Genomic DNA, 16,791 nt, shown 5'->3' with positions numbered 1-16,791 from the left:
GGCATGGAAAGGGACCAAGGATGCTCCCAAGGAGGGGTTCTGGGCATGGAGAAAGATCAGGAAGGTTCCCAGGGAAGAATTATGGGCGTGGAGAGGGATCAGGGATGTTCCTAAGGAGGAGTTTTGGCATGGAGAAGGATCATTGGTGCTCCCAGGGAGGAGTTCTGGGCATGGTAAGGGACCAAGGATGCTCCCAGGGAGGAGTTCTGGGCATGGAGAGGGATCAGGGAGGCTCTCAAGGAGAATTCTGGGCATGGAGAAGGATCAGGAAGGTTCCCAGGGTGGAGTTCTGGCCATGGAGAGGGACCAGGGATGTTCCCAGGGAGGAGTTCTGGCCATGGAGAAGGATCAGGGATGTTCCTAAGGAGGAGTTTTGGCATGGAGAAGGATCATGGGTGCTCCCAGGGTGGAGTTCTGGGCATGGAGAGGGATCAGGAAGGTTCCCAGGGAGGAGTTCTGGGCATGGAAAGGGACCAAGGATGCTCCTAAGGAGGAGTTCTGGGCATGGAGAAGGATCAGGGATGTTCCCAGGGAGGAGTTCTGGGCATGGAGAGGGATCAGGGATGTTCCCAGGGAGGAGTTCTGGGCATGGAGAGGGATCAGGGATGCTCCCAGGGAGGAGTTCTGGGCATGGAGAAGGATCGGGGATGTTCCCAGGGAGGAGTTCTGGGCATGGAGAGGGATCAGGGATGCTCCCAGGGAGGAGTTCTGGGCACAGAGACTCTGTGCAGCATCTGGGAGTTTCAGAGGCTGTTTCTCGAGCTGGTGGGGCTGCCCAGCATCCTGCACCATCCCCTGTGATTCAAGGGAACCACAGGCTGTGCTGCTGGGCTCTGGAGGAGGAGAGCACCCCTGGGAGCACCTACCCAGCCTGCAGGGCGGGCTCAGTGAGCGAGGGCCTCTTCTCCCCACTGGCATCTGCAGCTGAGGGAAAGAACAGCACAGAGTTCCCACCAGGGCTGCTGCAGGGAGCCCTCCAGCCCAGCTCCCATCCCCACAGCCCTCAGGAGCAGGAGGGCTCCATTCAGTGCTACATTCAGTGCTCCATTCAGTGCTCCATTCAGTGCTTCCTCACCTTTTTGCTCCTCTGGAGGCTCAGTTTTCTTTGGGGGCCGTGGTAGCAGGAGCCCAAGGCCATCTGACATGTTGTAGGAAAGGAGAGCCTTTTTACCTGGTGAGGGGAGAAACATGCAGTGCTCTGGTGGCAAAAGAGGGGGGACAGCACTGGTGTCCCCCTCAAATTATTTGAGGTTACCCAGAGCACAACGAAGGATGGCTGAGCAAGAACTTGACATCGAAACAATTTGGGGGTGACGTGTCCCACCCTGGCTCTGTGGCAAGGCTGGGTGGCAGAAATGGGAGATTTTAAATTATTTTAAAAATATTATTTAAAAAATAATATTTTTAATTTTTTTTTTAATACAGGCTCATTAGGAGGTTTATCCTCAAATTTTCTTTGGACACTGTTTACTAATTCAGCTTATGCATTTCTCAGCTGCCAAGCTGAAGCATTCTGAACCACATCCGTGGATGACTGAGAAAACAAAGTGGAAAAAGAATTTTTCTACAAATAGAAAGGTGTGCCAGGCTTTGTGCCTGCCTGGGAAGCTTGTCCCAGGAGTGCCCTGAGGACAGTGATGGTGACGGCAGATGGGTCCCTGCCTGTCACCACCCAGCCCTGCTCAAACCACGTCTGCACAACCCTCAAAATAAAAGGAGAGGAGGTTTTTTCTGCATTTACAGGTGTTTTCCCCAGCAATTTCAGTGCTTTTTAAAAGGCAACAAAGGCAATTTTAATTTTTTTTAATGACAGCTCTAAAGCAAGTTTTTACCTAAAGGTAATGTTTCTACCTAAAGGTTAGAAAACCAAGACCCTTAAAGAAAGGTCATTGTTGGAAGCCTAATGTGCAGAAAAGTGGCTGGACATCAGCACAGTCAGACACAGCAGCTATTTTGGGTCACACATCTTGTCCCCCACATGCCAGGCAAGCTGAGGGGTTTTTTCCTGCCTGGCTGCTGTTAAAAATATTCCTGTTTTTTCTGACCCCAAGTCTCACTCATCCCTGTGAGATGCAGCAAGGAGAGGTGGCTTGGGGAGTGTTGTCCCTGTGGGATTAATGTCCATCCTGGAGAGATCAGAGTCTTTTCTGTGTGTCCAGTGCAGTCACTCTGTGGCTGTGGTTAAACATGGGCTGTGCTGCTTGGCACTGCCCCAAGCCTTGCACTGATTTAAACACAGAATTATTTGTGTTGGAAGGGACCTTTCAAGGCCATCTTGTGCAGCCCCCAGCACCTCCCACTAGATCAGGTTGCTCAGAGCCCCATCCAAACTGATCCTGAATATTCCCAGGGATGGGGCTGCCACGGCTTCTCTGGACAACCTAAACCAGTGTTTTACCACCCTCTAGTGTAAAAAACAACTCCCTATCTCTGATCTGAATCGGTTTGAATATCACTCTCTCTGCTCCCTGGAGAACCTGGCAAACACTGGATAACTGCACTGTAACACAAGGTTTCTGCCTTGGAATACATCTGTGATACATGAGGTTTTTCTGGAGGGTTTTTTTTGGTGACTTTTGCATTAAAACAACGACTTTTGAGAAGGTCCTGGAAGACCTCTGTAACAAGGTGGAGACCCAAGCTGAAGAGTGGATGTTTTCCATGGGAATAGCCAGGGGGCGAGGTGGTGGGAGCTATGGACATGGCCTGGCATTCCTGGGGCACAGGGCTGTGTCACCTCAGCCCTGTTGGGGAGCAGGAGCTCAGACACCTGCCTGGAGCCATACAAATCCTCGAACTCTGCTGCTTTTTAGCCAGAACTCGACAGTGATAAATGACAGGGGAGCAGAGCAGCAGCTTGCTGACGCCCACTCATCCGTCAAAGCAAGATTAGTATGTGCCTATTTTGGTTTCCCCTTTAATCAAAAATCAATTAGACAATTTCCAAATGAATATTCAAGCCAAGGAGCGGGCTGTCAGGCAGACTGACAGCGCTCAGCATCACTTTGTGTTTTCCAGTTTAGAGTTATTCAGTGTATCAAAACTAAACAAGGGGATGAGGAAGGAAAAAACATTTCTTTCCCTGGAGATGTCACCTGAAACCCTGATGGAGCTTATTCTCCACTCCAGATATACCAAGCACCCTCCATGGAATGCCTGGTGTTTGGCTGCACAGTTGTTCTCCTTTTCCTGCTCCCTGCATTTGACTTGCAGCCCAAAAAGACTGGGGGTTTTTATTTCTGTTGCAGGGGATGTGCCTGACTATTTTTAACTTGGCTATTGAAATAAATAGGAATTATGCAACAGCTCTTTGCACAGGAAGTCTCTGTGCTCACTTCCCTATTCACCAAAGAAAATTTCTAAAATCCCATTGGACACTTTTGACTAATTTTGACAGGGAAAAAAAAATAAAATATTCCATTCCATTTCCCCAGCAGGCCTGCAGCACATACACCCTCAAAGCTGTGTGAAGGAGGGGGTCAACCTAAAAGATGTCAGGTCTGGGTGTTTCTGCACTGGAAGAACAAACCTGGAGCATGTTGTGTAGTAGAGGCAATGGCCTCCAGCTTCTTGGGACCAGGGCTCTTGGCTGCTTTGGAGGGGCTTTTTGCAGGTGAAGAGGCTGGAACCTTGCCCTCCTTGTGGCCACGGGAGCTCCTGCCTCCCTTGGGCTCCTGAGAGCCCTTCTCCTGTTGGACCTTGGAGCTCCTGCCTCCCTTGGGCTCCTGAGAGCTCCTCTCCTGCTGCCGGGCCTTGGAGCTCCTCTCCTGCTGCTGGGCCTTGGAGCTCCTGCCTCCCTTGGCCTCCTGAGAGCTCCTGTCCCCCTCATCAGGGAGCTCAGAGTTCTCCTCCTCCTCCTCCTCAGCGGTCCCAAACCTGCTGAGCTCCTGGTAGGCCTGAAAGGTCCTCATCACCTTCCAGGTGCAGAACCTGTGTGAGAAACAGCGGGGGCAGTGAAGCTCCAAGGAGACAATTCCAGCTGAGCTCCCGGGGAGGTTCTTGTCTTCATTTTCAGCTCACCCTTGGTCACCCTTTCCATGCCCATAATTCTTCCCTGGGAGCATCCCTGATTCTTCTCCAAGCCCAGAACTTCCCCTTGGGAGCATCCCTGGTCCCTCTCCATGGCCAGAACTCCTCCCTGGGAGCCTCTCTGATCCCTTTCCATGCCCAGAACTCTTCCCTGGGAGCATCCCAAGTCCTTCTCCATGCCCAGAATTACTCCCTGGGAGTATCCCTGATTCTTCTCCATGCCCAGAACGCCTCCCTGGAAACCTCCCTGATCCCTCTCCATGGCCAAAACTCCACCTTGGGAACCTCCCTGATCCCTCTCCGTAGCCAGAACTCCTCCCTGGGAACATCCCTGGTTCTTCTCCATGCCCAGAACTGTTCCTTGGGAGCCTCCCTGATCCCTCTCCGTGCCCAGAACTCCTCCCTCATCCCTTTCCATGCCCAGAACTCCCCCCTGGTCCCTTTCCATACCCAGAATACCTCCCTGGGAGCATCCCATGTCCCTCTCCCTGCCCAGAACTCCTCCCTGATCCCTCTCCATGCCCAAAACTCCTCCCTGGGAACCTCCCTGATGGCAGAGGAAGAAGTGGCTGGAGATACAGGGTGGCATGCCCAGAGCCTCCTCCCCCTGGGCAGAGAGGGGATGGACGGGTACCTTCTCCAGAAGAACATCAGGATGGGGAAGAGGGTGACCTTGGCGTTGTGGTAGATGGCCCGGGTCAGCGGCCCCTTGGAGGATGAACGCCAGATGAAATCCCTCTCTTTCTGAGAGATGTTCACCTGGGCACAGAGGGGAGCAAAGCACTTTGCAGCACTCCTGATGTGATTTATTAAAAAATATGGATATTGATCTAGTACCAATGTCCGATTGTGACAGAAAAAAACTCTCTGACAGTTTAAAGTTGGAAAGTGGATGTTTGTTGTGGGGTAGGTCCCAAATACACACCTCAGTTTACAGGTCATTACAGAGTCCTTTTATCTATACAAGTATTGAATACCCAAAATACAAATACATGTTCATTACTTTGGTACATCCCATTCCCCACTCCGTATGGTAATTAGTTCAAAAGCTATTAAGCATGAGTAGTTTGTTCCTTGAAATGGGTTGGTGGGCCCTTTCATGGGGAGGGGTCCCAAAATGAGGAAGTAAATGAAGTCTTCCTCATTCTGACCTTTCCACCTTTTCAATGCAAATGTGACAAATGGACCCTTGGTAGAACTCCTATTCCCCATCTTCAATTGGTTTCAGAACAGAGGAGGCCACAATTGTCTTATGTTCCTAAAAACAATCGTCTTATGTTCCTAAAAGCTATTTATCAGTTTCTGTATTCTTCATTATAAACCCAGCTAACCAAACATTATGCTGACAAGCAATCAATTATTAGTTAACTACTCGCTCTTAACTTCATCAAGACCTACCCATTGATTTTGATTAACTCCAGTAAAGCTTCTCTCTAATTAAAACCTCAGCTCCTATAAAATCCCTAAATTCTTTGAAGTTTATGTCTCAGTTGGGGCCAGGTTTCTCTGCCTGACCCCACCTCAGCAGTCTCTAAGCACAGACCCAAATTCCATCCTGGAATGCCAGCACAAGGACAGGATCCCACCTGGATTTCTGTGGGAACCATTGTGCCTTCCAAAGGGGAGATGGCAGAGCTACTGGGGTGGGTGCAGCGGGAGGGGATGGTGGTGACAGTGGCCTCTGAGGAGTGAAAGGACTGGACTGGTGGTGTGCAGCACCATCCTGGCACTCCAGGCCTGGCATTTCTCCAGCAGGTAATGCTGGAGAACCATCCCCATCTTCCCCATCCTTATCCACATGCCTGTTTTCAATTTATCAGGGCCTGCTGGGGGACTGCTTCCCACCCCTGCCAGCCCATGTGGAAGCCCCAAGCTCCAGAGCACGCCCCAAATTCCCCCCCCAGCAGATCCAGACCCTCTTCCTCTTTCCCCACCACTATTCCTAGCTGTGCTGCCATGGCCTTGAGCAATGAGCAGCCTTCCTGGGCAGGTCCTGATGTCTCACCCTCAGCTTGGGGGGGATGTCAGAGTTCAGGAAAAGTTTGCTGATGATCTCAAGTTTCTTTTTGAGAAAGGAACTGTAGTTTCCTGACTCCGTGTTCTGGGGTTCTGCATCTTCCATGCCATCAGCCAGCTTGGAAAACCTGCAAAGGCACGTGGGGTCTTGCACTGAGACAAGAGCTGCTTAACTGCTAGGCTAGACACTCCTGTTCTTGCTTAATTTGGTGTGGGAAGTGGATTTGTAGAAAATTCTTAAATTCCTTTGGCTTTGCAAAAAATACTAAGTACTTTAGAGAAATAGAACTATGAAAGATGCATTGTAGTGGGACCCACAAGGGGTAATTTTAGATGATTGGCTTTAAGGCATTTACAGCATGGTGTGGCTAAAGCTGATAGGCCAAGAAATTCTTAAATAATTGGCTTCTGATTGTGATAGCATGAATTATAACATCTGTATGGTCTTCCCTTCACTTGAGACTGAAGATGTAATAACAGTTTTTTAAAATGCCTCTCAGTTGCCCCATCTCTGGGTCAGAAAAGTGCTTAATCTGACAATTTGGTATTTGCTTGGCCAGGAAAAGCAATCCTCAACCCTCAATGCTCAATCCGCAAAGCAATCCCATGGAGCTGTGACACAGGAGGTATGGAAAGCCACCTCCCTCTTCTGCTACCCTCGTGGTCACAGGGTTCACCTGGGGCAGGTGATGTTCTCCCTTTTTGGGAAAAGAGGAGGACTAAAAGATGGGGATTTGCCTGTTGTGGGGGTATTGGCTGCCTAGAGGTTTGCAGGGCCATGGATTGGGCTGAGAGGTTTGTTGGGAATGTGGACAAAGTCAAGGAAGAAATGCCACCACAGCTGGGACATCCAGAATGGTGTAGCCCAATGCTGAATCGCTTGGGACTTCCGAAGCAAAAGGATTTCAAACAGGAACCCTGAGCCAGGGGATGGCTGCAGGCTGAAATGGGGGCTTTGGACGTCTCCATCAGAGAGGGGTTTGGGCCAGAGCCAAGGCAGGCTGGTGCCAAGGCCAAGTTGGATGGAACTCTGAGCAACCTTGTCCAGAGGGACACATCCCTGCCCAAGGCAGGGAGCTGGAACGGGATGACCTTTAAGCTCCCTTCCAACCCAAACCATTCTGGGATTCTGTACCACCAGGTGCCCAAGCACCTAGAAGAAAGTGGAAGCAGAACTTACCTGTCCATCTCCAGGTAAAAGCGGAGGTCATCCACGAGGAAGTTGACGACGATGATCTGTTTGTCCAAAATGCGGCGTTTGATCAGCGTCACCTGCTGCTGCTGGCCCTTGCCCTTGCCCTTGCCCTTGCGGGGGCTCTTGGCAGGACTCTTGGCAGGACTTTTGCTCTTCTTCTCCTTGACAGGCAAGTCTGTGTCAGGGGAAGAGATGCTGTGTGCTGCTGCCCAGCACTGGGTTTGCTCCTTCACCCCATCTGGGCTTCCCTTAGCTACATGCAATTTGTTGGGGGCATTTCTACCCCTGTGAGCTACACCTTCCCTCTGGCCTGGTGATCTCCTTCCCTCCTCCTCTTTGCACCCACAGAGTGTTTATGTTCACTGTTTCCATAGGGAATGGCCTGTTGGTAAAGCCTGCTGGTCTGTCTAGCTGTTAGCCCTGGCAGAGCCCACAAGCAGATAATGAGTGAGGATGAAAGGGAAAAAATCTGTTTCCCCCATATACAAAATTCTCTTGATCTAAATAGGGTTTCTGTGTGTTTAGTAGATTACTTTTCCAGTTGCTTTTCCTGCCTCCTATCAAACCTGTGTGTAAACTTTCTGTTCAGGCCAGCTCCCTATTGCCCAGAAAACAATTTCCTTTTGTTTGTTTTTCTGGCCTGTCTCACCTTAGCTCCATTTACTGTTTCGTGATTCGGTTTGTTTTTAAGGCAGGGATGCAAACTTGCATATACAACATTGCTTGAGAGAGATGCAACAGCATAACAGGGCACTAAATAATGGTGGTGGGAGGTAAGGGACAGGTTTCCTGGTTTTCTCCATTTTCTTCTCTACCTAAACCCAGGGGAGGAAGGAGCAGGGGTGGAGGGACACTGGACATACTTTCCCTCTTGTTTCTTCGCTCCTGACGGAGAAAATCCTGAAATTCTGCACAGCGTGTTTGATTCTTCATGTCCCTCCTGAACTTGCAGAAGCTCCTGACAAGCTCCTGGATGGCATCCCAGGCCCATGCCTGTGGGGACACAGCACAGGTGGCATCAGCCAGTGTCACTGTCATATTTTCTGGAAAAATCCCCTTTGCCCAGGATTTCTTCTCCTGGGAAGCTGAGAAGCCTCAGAGAAAAATGAAAACAATAATTATCTGATTCGCTTCTCCTGTGTTTTGCTGCTTTGGAATGTGGTTTGGACATTGTTTACCAACTGGTCATAGTTTGATTGGTTTCATGTGAATTGTTTTAACTTAATGACAAATCACAGCCAGCTGTGTCAAGGCTCTGCAGAGAGTCACAAGTTTTCCATTAGTATCTTGTTAAGCCTTCTGTCTTATCCTTTCTCTATTCTTCGGTATAGTTTTAGTATAGAGTCTTTAATATAATAAACATAATATAATAAATACAATACAATAATCAATTAGCCTTCTAAGAACATGGAGTCAAATTTAAGGATGGCCAATTGGACAGGAGCCAAAAAGTCCCACCTGAGCAATTTACTAGAAAAAGAAGAGAAAAAAGAAGCCAATGGCTTTTGTGGGGTGTTTTACCAGAAGCAAGAACCTCTGGAATCTGGCTCGCTTTTTCTCTGTAAAAAGTCTTGTTATTTTACCTTTTTAAATTTTTTTTTTGTTTGTTTCCAACACTACCACAGAAGCCATCCTGCTGATTTTATGCCTCAAAAGGTAGCTGAGCTATCTTGGGTGGGAAATGGATTTCCAAGAGCTCATGAGACCTGGCTCGAGGAGAGCCCTATTTCAGGGAGCCTTTCCCTGCTGCCCTTCTGCAGCTCTCCAAGTCTGATCCCCTCACCCCATTTATGTGGCAACCCTTGTCTCCCAGCACCTCCTCTCTGCCTTGCCTGGCAAACACCCTCAGCCTGGAGCACACAGGAATGTCTTTCCTCACCATCCTCGGTGTCTTGAGGTCCCCTGTCCCATCCTGCACAAACCGAGGACGCCTCGACCTGGGCTTTTTGTTCCAGGGCAACAAATCCTGCTGCAGCTCCTGCTGCTGTTCCTTCCTCCTCTTCCTCTGTTTTTTCTCCTTCTCTGTCTTTTTCTCCTTCTCTGTCCTTTTCTCCTTCCCTGTCTTTTCCTGCTTCTCTGTCTTTTTCTGCTTCCCTGACTTTTTCTGCTTCTCCATCTGTTTCTGCTTCTTCTTTTTCTGATAGTAGGGTCCTTCCTTCTCTTCTTCATCCTCATCCTCATCTTCCTCGTCCTCGTCATACTCCTCACCCTCCTCCTCCAGCCTGCCAGATAGGAGAGCAGAGAGAGCGTCAAGGGCAGCCAGAGGCATGAGGAAGGCACTGGATTGATGGAAGGGGGGCTAAGGTGGGGAGCAGCTGATAGGGGATGGCCATGGGGTTGGGGTCCCACTGGATTTCTGGTCCTGGAGGAGGTTGGACAATGGTAGAGGGCACTAGGTACCCTCCCCTGCACTCTCTTCTTGCACATGGGAGTGTCTGTCCTGCTTATCTGCAGTGTTTCCTCCTCCAGTCCAGCAGCCTGCAGGCCCAGGAGTGATTTGGTAGGTTTGGGGTGAGGGTCTGGATGGAATATCAATGCTGATGGGCCATAGAAAAATTAATTTATAGCAGTTGTTGTCTGGCCCCTTGGGGTGGGATGGATTTTGGGTGCATTTGCATAACTGGGCTGAAGAAATCAGCTCAGCCCAGGTGCTCAGCATCATTTTTCCATTTGCTTTATATCCTAGTGCTGGAGTAGTCCCAGGAGGTGAAATGCGAGTACGAGATTTAAGTATGATTTAAGCATGGCCACAGTGTGGTTTTAAGTGATTTTTCTGGGAATCTAAGCACTGCTCAGGTGGCATTCTGGGGGTTGATTGAGGATGAAGTGCACAAGATTTGCACAAGGTGTGAAGAGTAAATCTGAGCTGGGGGTGGGGAGTATTATTTTTTCTCCTTTCCCTGCTAATTCTGCAGTTTAAAACCACAGGCCACCCTACATCTGAGAGATCCAAATGAGCAAACAGAGAGCAGTGGCACTACAGGGGAGCACTGGGAAACACCTGAAAGAGTGGGAGGAGCAAAGCTGTGTGCTGAGAGGTGCCAGACCTGCGTTTTCTAGCTTCCCTCTTCCTTGCAGCAGCAGCAGCATTCTCTCGAGCAATCCTCTCAGATGCAACAGCTGTGGGGACAGAAACAGGGCTGGCCTCTTCCCCAGGGGACAGCCAGAGGTGACACCTGGACCCTGGAGCCTCCACGGGGTGTCTCTCTGGTGACTCTGGCCCAGGAGACACCAAGGGAGCTCTTCACCGCTGGGATACTGGGACACAAGACAGATGAAGGACTTTGGACCTGGCTAGCTTAAAAGATTTGATAACAGGATGCTTTGGCAAGAGCAAACAGAACTTTGAGGATTAAATCAAGATTGCAGGAAGATTTAATCAGACATGTTTACTGGAAAAAGAAATTACATCAGACTTCTGCAGGCAAGAGAGGTTTAAAATGTATAAGTTTGTTTATATGATTTTTAACCCAATCATTGCAGTAAAACATTATAAGCCTTCCTAAAACAGTCTATAAGCATTTGTAGTCCACAATAAAATTGGATTCTTTGATCACTTTACAGTCTCCCCATCTCTCACATCATCACTGATACTTCACCTCTCATGGTCTGGCCTCCTCAGCATCTGCTTCAAAGAAATCCCCCAGTGCCACCCTCCCTGGCTAGGTTAATGCCCCAGAGCACAGCCTGTGGTGGCTGGAGAGGCCTTTCCTTCTGGAGAAGCTCCCCAAAGGTGCTGGATGTGTGGGAGCCCACCTGGGCTCTTGCCTGGACTCACCGAGTGCTGCCTTCGTGAGCTGCAGGAGCTCCTCTTCCCTGCTGGGGCTGCTCACAGCCTGCTCATCTGCTATCATCCTCTGGGATTCTGCAGCAGAGAGGGGAGAGGGGACAGAGCCCATGAACATTACCTCTGGTTACAACAGCCCTTCAGCACTGGCTCTGAGGAATGGGTTTTGTCTCTTTTCCTGTCCCCTTGTGTGTCCTGCTCAATGATCTACCTGTAACACTGCATTTCCTGGGTAAAACTGAGGGCTCACAGGCTACAGGGGTGATACAGGTGACTGCTGCACCCTCAGTGCAGCTCAGAAAATCGGTGTCATTCCCAAAGGATTGCATGACAGAACAAAGCTGAAGGGTTACACCAGTGGCACCAGCATGGGCAGTCCCAGCATCCTCAGAAGGCCAAAATGTGGAGCTGAGGTGACAGGAGCCACTGCTGGCTTTGGGCTTCAGCCACTTTGCTGCAGCTTTCATTTGCTCTGGTGATCCAGAACAATACAGGGATTTGGTGCCCCTGGTACTGGCAGGAGGGAATCTGGCCCTTGTCTAAAATCCCAGTGGACAGTTTTGACTGATTTTGACAGGAAATAAAAAGCTGCCAAAGCTTTTCTTACAAATGAAGGCTCCCAGACCCACTGTACCAACCCACCCCTTGATGTCCATCACCTGTTTAGGGCTACCACCAGAGCATAAACCATGTTTCACCGGCTTTAGCCAACATGAGCCCCACCAGGGATGGAGAGCCCCCTCTTACCATGGCTGCCCAGGAGCAGCTCCATCTCTGCCTGGATGGAGCCCCCTTTCTGCAGGTCCCGAGCAGCAAGCAATTGCCAGTGCTTGGAGGAGACCCCCTCCAAGCTCCTCGTGCCATGCAGGGCCTGGCTCAGCTGCAGGGCCTGGTTCATCCTCTGGGACAGGTGGAAATGTCCCCATCTGCCAGCAGCACGGCCTGGCACCTTGGCCATGGGGACATCCATGCCTGGAGCCTGTGGTGAGAACAGGGCAGGGTGACAGCACAGAGCACCTTCCCCATCTCCATCACTGGGCCCAGAATGCCTCAGGTTTGAACTTTTGTGTTTTTCAGATTCTGGGCTGCTTTAGTGTGTGAGTCTGGGCTTCATATGAGAGGATGGTGAGCTCTGTGCACAGAGCAGGGAGACAAAAAAATTCCTGCTCTAGCTGGGAACCAAGGACAAAGGATCCAAATCTCAGGCCCAAGAGTATAAACAATGTGGAATGAAGAGAGAAAAACAAGCAGGATGGGACTGCATGGGCTAAAGCTGGAATTGGACAATTAACTCCAATATGCAAATGGAACAGAACTTATAAAAGTGAGAGACCCCATGACCCGTTGTCCATTTTTGTGACCATTTTGGTTCATCTGGGGTGTAGCCCTGGCTGGGCTCTTGTGCTGCCCAAAGTGGATCCATTGAGGCCTTCAATAAATCCTTGCTTTATTCATTAGCTCTGTCCAGTGTCTGTTCCAGCTCAGCCTTCACAAGACATCACCCACATGTTTTACTGCACCTCAGACTCCAGACCTGCCTGGTTCAGACCTCTGCTTGAGCTTTAAGCAGTCTGGAAGGAATCTGTGAGAGCACAAAGCTCAGCTCAAGCTGGCTGGGACGTACAGGCAGCCAGAGTTAGGCCAGACACAGCCTTGCAGCTTTCCTGAAGGGCTCAACTTCCCCTCAGGAGTGCTGGAAACAACCCTGAAGGTGTCCCCAGCAGCCTGGCAGCCTCGTGTGCTGTTTTCTTGGCTGTTGTCACCAGCTGCTGCCCTGGGATGCCTCCCTCATTCCCCCAAACCCTCCTGCAGGTTTTGCCTCTCCCCAAAGACAAACAGTTTGCACAGCTCGCCAAGCCTAAGGGGTAGAGTGGCTGATTTCTGGCTGGGAGCTGAGAGCAGGCACCAAAAATAACCCTGCTAAGCTGGCAGCAGCTCCCCTGACAGAGCAGCAGCAGCGCCGGGAGGGGTTTGGCTCAGGGGATGGTGCCCACAGAGAGCAGGGCCCGACCCTGCTGAAGTGCTAATTGCGCTCCCAGAGCAGCTCCGGCCTCACAGGGGAGATTTCCTCCACAAGAGGTGCTTAAAAAAACCTGGGCAGATAATTAACTCCCCACTAAGAGCAGTTGGGAGCTGCCAGCTGACTTTACTGACTTTTCCAAAATGCTCAGCTCTCCCTGGCTGAAGCTCTGGGAGCCAGGTCTTTGATGACACCAAGCCCTGACAGCCTCTCCTTAACCTGCCCAGGGATCAGCTGCTGATTTTATATTTCAGTTTGGGAAAACAGTTGGTCTGAATAACACCATCTGCAGTGAGAAGAATTGCATGCACAGGTACCAGTGCAGGTGGGATGCTCAGGGGGTTCTGCCTGCAAGGAGGTTTCTGGGTGTAATGCTGGAATTTGGAGAGGTTTTATGGGATTTCTGATGCCAGGAGGAATAATAGTCTGGGAAGAGGGCTTGTGTGACTCTGATTTTGTATATAATTCTTTTTGGTGGAAAAAAAAAAAAAAGTGGAAAATTTGAGGGTGGTTGAGTCATAGGCTAAAAGGCTGCATGGCCTCTTCCCCCCTGTGCTGACCAGGCACTGGTGCTGGGGCAGGGTCATCCCATGTGTGTCATGCACATGAGTCACATTAATAGCAGGAATAATTACACATTAATAGTGTGGGCAAGGAAAAAAAAGGGCATATCAATTCCCAGAAGTGCTGGGCTCACCCATGCCTACACTAAAAGCCTGTAATTACATTTCTCCCAGCTTTTAGGCAGGGTCACAGCTTGTCCCAGGGGAGCTCTCACAGGTTGTGACAGCAGTGCTGCCAGCTGAAGGGGATGCTGTGCTGGAAGAGCTGAGGATCATTGCTGTGGCAGCTGGAGCAGGGTAGGATCTGCTGTGTCACCCTGTGGCAGCACTGGCTGGGGAGATTGTGGGATGCCAGACCACTGCAGCTAATGCTGGGCTTCTCCTCCCTCTGTCCCTCACTCCCTCTCCACCTTTTCACATCCCCAATGGAGCCTGCACACCCCCCAAGGATGCCCCTGTGCATCCCCCTTACCATAAAGTGGAGGAATGTTCTGTCGTCAGCAGCCAGAAATTCCTCATAGAGGCCACAGAGCACCTGAGGAGGAGCAAAGGGGGATTGTCCTCAGGCAGGGTGACAGTGCTGGTGCCACGGGTGGCTCACACCTTGCTGACATGCCCAGGACATGCCTGCACATCCAGCTTGGTCCATGGGGATGCCCAGAAGGGCTGGGGTTCTAAATGGGTTTTACTGGGGTTGTGCTGGAACCATGATGGGTGCAGAAGGATGGTCCTGGAATGTGCACCTAGCCAGGGTCACCAGAGATGTTCAGTGATTGCTCAGCCCAACCAGTGAGGAAGCTCCTCTCCACTGGCCTGGTTCATTGCAAGGTGACTGCAACTTATTCCCTTCCTAATCCCTTTTCCTCTTCATTTTCCAACTGCTTCACTTCCTAAACACCCCCAGAGCCCTCAGACCACCACAGGGGTGCCAATGCCAGCCGTACCTCCCAGCCTGACCCTGTGTACCTTGCAAATCTCCTTCTGGGCTCTGAATATCCAGGGGGAGAATTCTCCATATGTCAGACGGTTCCACAAACTCACGAGGGTCCTGGTCTCCAAGGGCAGCTTCTCAATGCTGCTGTCCTCCAGGTAGGTCTTGCAGATCTTCTCCCCAATCAGATGGCGCAGGGAGAAGCTGTTTTCTCTGCTGGAGTCCAGCACCACGGGCAGAAACTCCTCCAGGTCATGCCACAGGTCCAGGAGAAGAATCTCCATGGGCCTGTTCTGGTGCTGCAGGAAATCTCTGAAGGGTCTTCCAGCACAAGCCTCGGCACTCAGGGCCCAGGGAAGGAAATCCAGAGTCTTGATTGGCTTTTTCAGGGATGGCAGCCGGACAAGGGATGCAGAGGGAAGCAGGTCAGGGAGCATTTTCACCTTACAGAGGTTTTGTAGATCCTGCTTTGCACTGGACTGAGGTCTGCCAGGAAATGCTGCTCTTCCTCTGCCTCCAAAGGCAGGATGCTGTGACTGCTGGGGAGTTGATCCCACAGCATTCTTATCCAGCCACAATTCCTCCCTGCTCCCAGCTGGCCCTGGCTGCTTCTCTGCTTTCACCTGAAAAGTGGCCATTTTCAATTCTTGGCTGTCTCTCCCTTCCTTGACCATAGCCCAGACCTCTGCTTTGGCCTTCTGGCTGCAGTAGGGCCCTGGCACAGCCTGGCTCCTTTTGATGTGCATGGTGGGGAGGGGCTCTGCAAGGCCTGGGGGCTGCCAGCCAGCCTGTGATAAACGTTCCTGATATTCCTGGAGCAAAGGCCAGCACAATTCCTCTTCCTCCATCCCCATCTTGCAGTGCACGAGGAATTTAGGGAGCCAGTAACTTTGAATCATGAACAGGACCTGTTCCTGCATCTTGCTTAGGATCTCCCTCCTGGTGCTGATGGACTGGATGTGCTTGGCTTTTGGAAGAGATCCTGAGATGGATGCAGGGAATTACAACAGGGAGATGGCTCCATGCAGGCTGTTCCCCAGGGAGAGGATGGCATCCCATCCCCCTGGGAGCAGCCAGGAAAGATCCACTCTCTGGAAGGGTGGTGCTCATCCCAACTCCCATGTCTCTTACCCACGATGGTGGTGCAGAAGGTGAGGACGCTGGAGCCTTCACGCAGATGAGTGGCTCTCAGCCTGTGCTCCAGGGACAAGAACAGCTCCCTCTGACTCCCATCCGACTCATCCAGACCCAGGAGCCTCTCAGTGATGAGCCAGAAGTCCATCAGTTCTTCCCCTACAGATCAGACAAGAGATGGGAGATGTGACCGTGTTCACAGGGGTCTGAGGATGAGGGAAGAGATGAGGATCTGACTCCATGTTTCAGAAGGCTTGATTTATTATTTTATCATATATATTACATTAAAACTATACTAAAAGAAAAAATTTCATCAGAAAGCTAGCTAAAAATAGAAAACAAAAAGTTGTGGCTCGGACCCTTTGTCCAAGCCAGCTGACTGTGATTGGCCATTAATTAAAAACAACTACATGAAACCAATCACAGATCCACCAGTTGCATTCCACAGCAACAGATAATCATTGTTTACATTTTGTCCCTAAAACCTCTCAGCTTCTCAAGAAGAAAAATCTTAAAGAAAAGATTTTTCATAAAAAATGTCTGTAACAGGGAGGAGCCCCTGGAAAGCCCCGAGGGTGGATGAAGAAGAACCGGGGGGAACAGAGCACAGCAAAGCCACGGTTGTGCATCTCCCTCCCATCTCCGCTGCTGGCCCACCTTCCAAAGCTTTCTCTGGCATCTTACCCATGCCCCCAGCTCTGTGCCAGCCTCCTGGCAGGCAGGTGGACCTGGCTGGAAGGGAGGGGCTGTGGAGCATCCCGTGCCCACCTGCAGTTCCTCGGAGGAAGGCACAGAGGTGCCGCATGCCCTGGCTCCCGCTGATGCACCTCTCCAGCAGCCACTGGTCAGCACTGTGCCAGTTCAGCAGCTCTGCTGTGGGACACACAGCACAGATGGCATCAGGGCCTGCCTGCCAGATCCCAAGGAAACTCTCCAGCTCCCACCCTGGAAGAGGCTGCTGGAGGGAGACCAGCAAATCACCCTGAAGTGGGAGTTTCAGGCAGGTTGCAGGATGCACACGGGGTGTTTGCAAGGATAACTTGCTCCTGTCAGGGACAGCTTGTCCTGCTCTTGTGGCTTTCTTCCTTGCAAACGTCCATCTTTTCTGTCCTGAGT

The 16,791-nt window shown here is 50.8% G+C and overlaps 1 protein-coding gene across 1 annotated transcript in view; it reads right to left on the bottom strand.

Moving 5' to 3' along the window:
• Positions 1-3,375: 3,375 nt before the first annotated feature.
• RGSL1 (regulator of G protein signaling like 1) overlaps positions 3,376-16,791 on the bottom strand; it is a 15,774-nt gene continuing 2,358 nt past the window's right edge. The window contains exons 5-18 of the mRNA XM_063165195.1: positions 16,444-16,548; positions 15,673-15,834; positions 14,577-15,523; positions 14,083-14,145; positions 11,775-12,006; positions 11,019-11,105; positions 10,288-10,360; positions 9,120-9,519; positions 7,995-8,233; positions 7,890-7,944; positions 7,226-7,572; positions 6,035-6,173; positions 4,664-4,788; positions 3,376-3,930 (exon numbers count right to left, since the gene is read on the bottom strand). Coding sequence (XP_063021265.1) covers positions 3,495-3,930; positions 4,664-4,788; positions 6,035-6,173; positions 7,226-7,572; positions 7,890-7,944; positions 7,995-8,233; positions 9,120-9,519; positions 10,288-10,360; positions 11,019-11,105; positions 11,775-12,006; positions 14,083-14,145; positions 14,577-15,523; positions 15,673-15,834; positions 16,444-16,548 — 3,410 coding nt within the window. The 3' untranslated portion in view covers positions 3,376-3,494. The remainder of the gene's footprint in view (positions 3,931-4,663; positions 4,789-6,034; positions 6,174-7,225; positions 7,573-7,889; positions 7,945-7,994; positions 8,234-9,119; positions 9,520-10,287; positions 10,361-11,018; positions 11,106-11,774; positions 12,007-14,082; positions 14,146-14,576; positions 15,524-15,672; positions 15,835-16,443; positions 16,549-16,791) is intronic.

This window comes from Melospiza melodia, chromosome 11 (assembly GCF_035770615.1).
Source record: "Melospiza melodia melodia isolate bMelMel2 chromosome 11, bMelMel2.pri, whole genome shotgun sequence".
Taxonomy (NCBI): domain Eukaryota; kingdom Metazoa; phylum Chordata; class Aves; order Passeriformes; family Passerellidae; genus Melospiza; species Melospiza melodia.
This window is presented reverse-complemented; position numbering and strand designations above follow the sequence as displayed.